The sequence below is a fragment of the Gymnogyps californianus genome, chromosome 5, assembly GCF_018139145.2.
Source record: "Gymnogyps californianus isolate 813 chromosome 5, ASM1813914v2, whole genome shotgun sequence".
In the NCBI taxonomy this organism is placed as follows: domain Eukaryota; kingdom Metazoa; phylum Chordata; class Aves; order Accipitriformes; family Cathartidae; genus Gymnogyps; species Gymnogyps californianus.
In genome coordinates this window covers 44,449,753-44,457,701 of record NC_059475.1, presented here as the reverse complement: position 1 = coordinate 44,457,701, position 7,949 = coordinate 44,449,753, and the positions used below count along the sequence as shown (strand labels likewise).

At 47.6% G+C, this 7,949-nt stretch overlaps 1 protein-coding gene across 1 annotated transcript; it reads right to left on the bottom strand.

Annotated features, from left to right (window-relative positions):
• Nucleotides 1-822: 822 nt before the first annotated feature.
• Nucleotides 823-2,076, bottom strand: SSTR1 (somatostatin receptor 1). Its single transcript, XM_050897853.1, has one exon. The coding sequence runs from the start codon at nucleotides 2,055-2,057 to the stop codon at nucleotides 870-872; it is 1,188 nt and encodes a 395-aa protein (XP_050753810.1). The 5' UTR covers nucleotides 2,058-2,076; the 3' UTR covers nucleotides 823-869.
• Nucleotides 2,077-7,949: the final 5,873 nt, after the last annotated feature.

The window sequence follows — 7,949 nt, the reverse complement described above, 5'->3', positions numbered from 1 at the left end:
TTCCCAGGTCAGTGCTCCCCCCAACTCCCAGCCCAGTGCTCTGCTCCCTGTGAGTCACGGGACTGTTTATCTCCCGTTATCAGCAACCTGCTGCACAGCTCTGAAGCACAGCAATAATCGGATTTTTTTTCCAAAGACCTTTTCTGCCCTGCTTCCCCCAAGTGTAGCACAGAGAGCCAGAGCCCCAGTGAGGTGGAAGCTGTCTGCAAAGCAAAAGACAGCTCCATGACTCTGCTGCTTCTTTTCTTGGGGCCTTTTTGCTCCCCACTTTCTTTTTTATTCCTGGATGGGGACAGAGAGGGGCTACTTGCTCCTTCCTGGGGGAGAGCAAGGTGTGTGTTGGGGGGGACTTTTCCCAGCATTTCTACTCTCTGAAGGGGAGGTGCGTACTGACAGATGCTGAGCAGGGTCACTTTTAGTTGGGGGTAGTCTGAATCTGAATGCTGGGGCTTGACTGAGGCAGGCTCGACTCAGTGGCCTGGGGGATCCCACCAACCAAGGGGGAGGGCAACCTGTACAAAAGGTGAGGGGAGAGTCGCTGTGAGACCCGTACAGCCACTCATCAGACACAGAGAGGAGTGGCAGAGCCTGGCTGCCAGACCCTAAGTCGACCCACGAGTGCGGCAATTTGCTAAGTGGGTGTCAAAGCATCAGTAAATGCACCCACTCTCAAGGGAGGCAGAAGGGGGCGGGGGATGGGGCAGCAGACCAAGGACGTGGAGTTTTCTTTGCTCCTTCTTGTGCCAAACACCACTGTTGGTGGGCAGGACCGAAACCCCCTCCCTCCCAGCCTCCCCTTGCCACAGCCCTGGCCTCGCTCACCCTCCTGCTGGGGGGCAGTAGGGGAGCGGGGGGGCAGGAATGCTTCCTCAGAGGGTGGTAATCCTGGAGGTGCAAGTGCCATTCCTGTACATGCTCCCTGACTCCAAGTTGTCTGGGGGAAAGTCCTCTACGCTGTATGCCCTGCTCTTGAGGGCAGTGGCATAGTAGTCGATGGGTTCCTCTGCAGCATTGTCCATCCAACTGAGACAGAGCAGCCGCTGGAAGGACCGCTTGAAGTTGTCCGAGAGAAAGCCATAGAGGATGGGGTTGGCACAGCTGTTGGCATAGCCCAAGATGACGGAGAGCTGGCTGATGGTGGCATCATCCTGCTCTACAAAGACATTGACCAGCTGCACGATGTAGAAGGGCATCCAGCAGATGACAAAGACCATCACCACCATCATGACCATGAGGGTGATCTTGCGCTCCGAGCGTTTGCGTTGCTGCCAGCCAGCCTTCAGGGCCACCATGCGCATCTTGGCAATGATGAGGATGTAGCAGAGGCAGATGGCCACCACAGGCAGCAAGAAGCCCATTAGAAAGGTGTAGACCACAAAGACCACCAGCCACCTCTGGGTGGGCTCTGGCATGAGCATGTTGCAAGCCACTGTTCCATCACTGTTGGCCGCTGTGTTGGAGAAGATGATGATGGGCAGGATGACGAGGATGGAAAGCACCCAGACGCCCAGATTGACCATCTTGGCCACAGTGGGACGGCGGTACCTAGCCGCCTTGATGGGGTGCACCACAGCAATGTAACGGTCCACACTGAGCACGGTCAGGCAGTAGATGCTGGTGAACATGTTGATGGCATCCACGCTGAGCACCAGGCGGCAGAGTAGTGAGCCAAAGGGCCAGTGGTGCAGCAGGGTGGAGGTGACCAGAAAGGGGACGCTGAGCATCAGCAGCTCGTCCGCGATGGCCAAGTTGAGGATGTAGATGTTGGTGGCCGTCTTCATCTTGGCATAGCGTAGGATCACGTAGATGACCATGGAGTTGCCGCACAGCCCCACCAGGCACACCACGGAGTAGATGAATGAGATGAGGATGGCGCTGCCCTGAGACTCACTCAGGGTGCTGTTTGGGGCGCCAGAGGAGTTCCTGCCGCCCGAGTCCATGCCCCCCGCCGCCGCCTCCTCCGAGGCGCTGCCGGCTCCGCCGCCACCGCTGTCGCCGCCGCCGCTGTCGCTACCTGCACCGCCCGGAAGCCTGGTACAGGTGCCATTGGGGAGCATCCTCTGCCCGGACCTCCCCGCCCCCGGCTCAGAGCAGCAGCAGGCGCCTGCCGCCGGCCGGGCTCGGCATCCCGGCAGGGCTCCGGGCGCGGCTGCTCCGGCGCGCTGGCATGGGGAAGGAGGCGGCTGCCGGCGCCGCTCGCTCCGAGTGGCGGTAGTTGCGGCTCCCCGGCTGGTGAATGATTAATAGGCAGCGGCGCGTCACCAGCTACGAAAAGGAGGAGGGAAGGAGAAAAAAAAAATGCAGGAGGAGACGTAAGTGGGTGTCCCTCCCCACCCACCCCCACCCCCCGCCCGCCCGCCTCCCATTCCGCCCTCCGACTGACTGTTCGCAGCTCTGGCAGCTCCGGGGCTGCCGGAGTGCAGCCTCCCCCCTGTCCCCACTGTCCCCCCACCCCTCAATGCCCCCCCGACCCCACACTGCTCTCCCCATCCAGTATTGTTTCCCCCACCCTGCACTGCCCTCCCACCCCGCACTGGTCCCCCCCAGCCAGCATCCTCTCCTCCCCCTCCATTCTGCACTGCTCCCCTTTCATGGCACCTGGGTCCGGGCCAGGGGCACCCCAGGCAAAGGGACCATCCTCTCTCCTTTAGGAAAAAAGCCTGGATCACGGGTCGGTGGGCAATGTTGCCTGGGCAGGCATGCCTCATGCCTACACAGCTGCTGTAACCCTCTCCTGTCACCGCACCGTGCGCATTGCCCACCCCATGGCACTGGCACCAGGCATGGCACTGACTACGACGGACCACATAACCTTCAACCCTAAGTGCACAGCACTACCTGAAAACAACAATGCCCATGCCTCTTACCATCACGCAGCTCCATGCCTTCTACCTTGTCCTGTCCCACCACCACCACCAGACATCACACACTAGCAGCATCCAGTACTTTACAGCCCTGCCCCTCTCCACACGCTCTGTCCTGAAACGTGCCCGCCCTGTCCCATTCTGACACCCCAGCACATGCTCTGCCTCTGTCCATCACACATCCAACAGTGCAGGCACCAGTTTGCTCACTACAGCTCTCCATCACTATTTACACCACAATGGTGCCGAGACCATCCTAGCTATGCTGCTATGCAAACACACCATCTGTCCACTCTTCCGTCCCCTCACATACTGCTTCCACTCACAGGATCACTTCAAGCTCAACCATCACATGCTGCATCACCAGCGCTACAACCGTCTCTCTTAATATTGTACTTAAAACATAAGCATATGCCTGATAGAGTTGTATCCACACAGGGTGAAGCTATAAACCCTCCTCAGCACTATACAGTGACACAAACCATTGACACCATCTCCATTCATACACTACTTCTACATATACATAGCCATCACTACGTAAATGAGTTACCCCACACTACACCTGTACACCCACAAACTGCTTCTACACACTGACCCATACCATGCTATTTTACACACACCCCCTGATCCTAGACAAACATAGTCATATACACCACTAGCTTACTCATACTGTCATCTCTAGACAGACACTGCTGCCTTACACGCCTCATCTGCACCACCAGTTCCAAACACACATGAACACCAGCAGATAATCCTAATACTGTCATCTCTATACCCTGGCAAGCATATTTTTTTGTATGTGGTGTTTTTTTTTTTAAATGTGTGACCTTCACATACACCTCTCCTTCTGGGCAATATGTCTCTTATCTCCCTATATGTTATTGCTCCATGTATACAGTCTGTCCTCACATACTTGTATATAACCACTTAATCAATTTCCATATACCACCACCGCCTGCCTGTTCTGTATTAACCAGACATGGTTACTCACTAATACACACACCCTCACACTTGCTCATTGCATCAACACTCCCTCAGCACAGGCATACATACGAAATAGTCAGTAATTGCTTATTCTGTTGGTTGTAGCCACTCATATGTGTGAGCATACCACACCTGTATGGACACCAACCTGCCTCTTCACACAAACTGTCGCCTATGAGCACCACCTACTTTTGTCAAGAACAGCAGGTCCACACCGCATAAATATCACCACAGTGCATAGGCTGCTATATGCTTCCCACAGCACCACTATACTCAGCGTCACACATGCATCCTTACAGCCTACTCATTTTACCATGCGTACCCATCACCTCCTACAGTTCACACATCTTGTTATCGCTGTCTGCCCACCATCACAATTATGCATATTATCACAACCCACCACTTTAATATGCAGATACACGCAACATTACCATCAATTCATTATAACCCATCATCAGGAATTTATTCTCTCTAGCACCGTATATATACCTATACCCCTTATCACCACCAGCAGCTATTCCAACACATACATGTAACCTCTCTGACTGTATGATTTTCCTCATGTCAGTCATCACCTCCAATCAACATACACCTAGACACTCCAATGTGACCAGTGTGTGCTCTTTGACATCTTGTCAAAGGTATTACGTTTAGCACATGCACACTTCTGCGTGACCCTTCAGCAAGCTGTTTCCTTTTCTTCTGTGACTAAAAAGTAAATTATGAATACATATATATGTATATATACACCCCTACACATAAATTTAATGATATATAAAAATAGCCCTATTCATTTTTTAGTAATTGCACACAAGTTCTATTTGGATGATACTCTTCGTTAGTTTTGAGGACTTTTTTTGTATTTATGTTCTAGTATAGAAATGCATTTATCGAGCAGCCTTTGCAAATGATCTTACCATTCTTAGGACTATTGCTATATATGAGTGTTTTAGCTAGATGTTAGAGCACTTGGGGATGTCATGTAAATTTTTCTCAGAAAATTCATCCTTACATTTGGGGTTTTAGAGGTTGTATATTCTGATGTATTAGCATCAGAGCTTCCGGTATGCAGCGAAAAAAAAAGATTTATATTTAACTACAACATGCAAAATCTTTACTTGTAGTGTGCTATCTGACGCTACTCAAATCTCTACAATTATGTAAATTCAGCTGGAGAATTATTTTCTTTAAAATTTGTATTCTGGGAGAATATGAATCAGCTTTCAGTCACTGATATGAGAAGGAGCATAAGTCAATAGCTGCAAACCCATCAACAAGAACATCTGGTTGATTGCAGCACTTTAGTCTGTTTGAAAACCTATAGTTCAAATATAATCCAATTTTTGTTTATGTGAGCATTTGTTTTAAGGGGCGTTTACTTATGGAGCATTGATTGAGGGGTTTCCTTCTTTCATATTGTTATAAATTGGCATTTAACAATAGTATGAGTAGAAATGTGAATGCTTTTAGATTGCTTTTTACGAACATGGGAGCAAAAAGGATTGGTTTTGAAACTATTAATAGTAGTGTCGTCACCACAAAATGTCGGTTCTTGTCTGCATTGCCCTCCATTGCATTTGCATACATATAAACATACAGTCACTCATGGAGGTATTTTAGACATTTTATTCATACTTTGGCCCATTTTAATTGATTACTTTGCAATGCTAGCATTTAGCCATGCCCTGCACCCAAAAGGGTCAGTAAAAGCTCTTCTGTTGAAATAGATATGGGCATAGTGTTCTTTCTTACTGCAATGATTCAAAATAAATTACCTGTAAACTGTAACTCCTGCAAAGGCACTAACCTCATTAGGCATCACACACATGCCTGCTTGACATGTACGTCCAGAAAAAACAAAATGCCATCATAGGCATAATTAGAATGAGGTACCATGTGCTATATGTCCTACTTAGAAGGCTTGAGGATTTCTGTATCTCCATTCATTGAAGTTTCCTTTGGGTACACAAAATTACATTCACATTAGAGAATGATACTATTTTCCAAAAAGGAATTGTTTGAATGCCTGCCTAGTCACTTAAGCCGATTGCTCTAACACAGTTTATATGTATTAATTTACTGAGAAATTCTAGCTACTGATCTTTACCAATGCTCAATTGCCTGTTGCTCATGATTCAAAAGCATATATTTCTAACCTCAACTACTTGATAAAGTAGCAATGCTTGATTAGAAATAATGCATTTTATTATCCCAATAATGATATAATACCATTATAAATACCAATATTGGCTTATTTCAACCTCATGAAACAAAAGGCATGGTTCTGACAATCAAAATATCCTTTAAAGCAGAAATTCTGACATAAACCAACTCAAATTTGGGAACATGCTTAGAGATTTTATTTTTGTTACAGTTTGTTCTTTTACCTAAGGACTTTGCCTGTAAAGAGTAGGCCAGAGGTCTTAGCTTGTGTTTATAATCCACCTTTCACAAAACGGGGAAGGGCAGCTTGACCTTCTCAACATAGTCTGCAGGTTGGCCTAAGACACACGTAGATACTTTCCAATACCTCATTTTTGTAGCAACACCTGCCTCCCCTGGAAGAGTGGAAAAAGAACTATCTCCCAAAAATTCTTACTTCTTGGCCATGCCAGGAAGTCTAGGGCTAAGGCTCAGCCCATGCCTAGGGTTAGAATTAGGGTTAGGAAAGACACGAAGCCCGTCGCTCCAGGTGCAGCGGGGATGTAAGGGGGAGGACCAATGGTGGGGCAGGCTGTGCAAAGAGCTCATGCCTGAACACTTGTTCGTTCCTCTGGGACAATGCTAGGTGTCTCAGGGTACAGTTCATCCCATGTCTAGGCTTATGTTTAAGGTCAGGAGAGAGACAAAACCAACAGCTCCAGCTGAAAGGGGTTGAAAAAGGGTTTAAAAGCTGCATAAGGTAGGGGAAGACTCCACAGATGCTATCCCCTAATGACTTTCTCCTCTGGGCCATAGGTTGAGGTCTCTGGATAGGGTGCAATCTATAACTACTCTTATCTAACCCTTGGATTAAGGTTAGAAGAGAGACAAAGCCAAGAGGTCCAAGGGAGCTGAGTCTTAAGAGGGACTGCGAAAGGGTCAGGACATGATTTCGCAACTTTTTCTCCCCTGTCCACATTCTCCTCCGGGACATGACTGAGGTGTCAGGGTAAGGTCCACTGCAAGCACATCTCAGCGTTAGATTTACGTGAGGCAAAGCCCAGAGCTCCAGCTGATGAAGCACTTCCCACTCTGATATTGGGAGCTCAGTCCTTAGTTTTCTTCCCACAGTTGAATGCTAACCCAGTCAACTCTATCTGTCTGAAGTATTTGAGGCAAGAAAGCCAGTGGCAATTAGAAACAGCCTTCTGACAAATATTTCTCCTGATGGCGGGGTAAGGCTGACTCTCAAAATCTCCCACCTAAAAAACCCCTACAAACGGCTCACAAGGCAGATGATACGTTTTCTGTCAGTCAAGATGCGTTTCACACCGTGTCACTGTGTCTTGAGTATTGTGGCAAGAAAAAGGAAACAGGCAAGACACTTAAAAGGAAGCCTATGGTAATTTATTAAATTTTTAAAACCCAGGAAAATACATGAATAGTTTTCTTCAGTATCTTTCAACTTTTCAGTGCAGCAGTGATGTGGTAGCCTGTGAAACTGTTCTGATTTGTATACACCATGAACCTTCAGCAAATTCAAAAGAGTTTTGGTAGACTGAGTCATTTCAATGGGGTCCTCTGACTAACTCAGTAAAGTGTCTCCTATTCAAACTGTAGAAGCCCTGTGCACCATTCAAACTGAATGTTTCATAAATCTTGCTGAGAAATGAATGAATGAATGCTCTTTTACAAGCATTTATTTCTACAAAATAGCAAAATATTATATAGTTTGGGTAATCAGTTGAATTGTGATCTGTTATAGTTTTGTTAAAAATCATTCAGTACCCATTTCAACTGCATATTTTTGGAAGTCATACATTTTTCATGACCTTTTGATTAAGATAGAAAATTTCAGGCCACTTAAACCACTCAGATGTAAATTTTGTTCTTGCTTTATGACTGATATCACTGGATGTGCTGTGAGTCAGCAGGGATTTTAACTTTTCATTAGAATGT

What these genes read in the sequence shown, in the direction of transcription:
- SSTR1 (XM_050897853.1), bottom strand. Translation starts at nt 2,057, where the DNA reads ATGCTCCCCAATGGCACCTGTACCAGGCTTCCGGGCGGTGCAGGTAGC.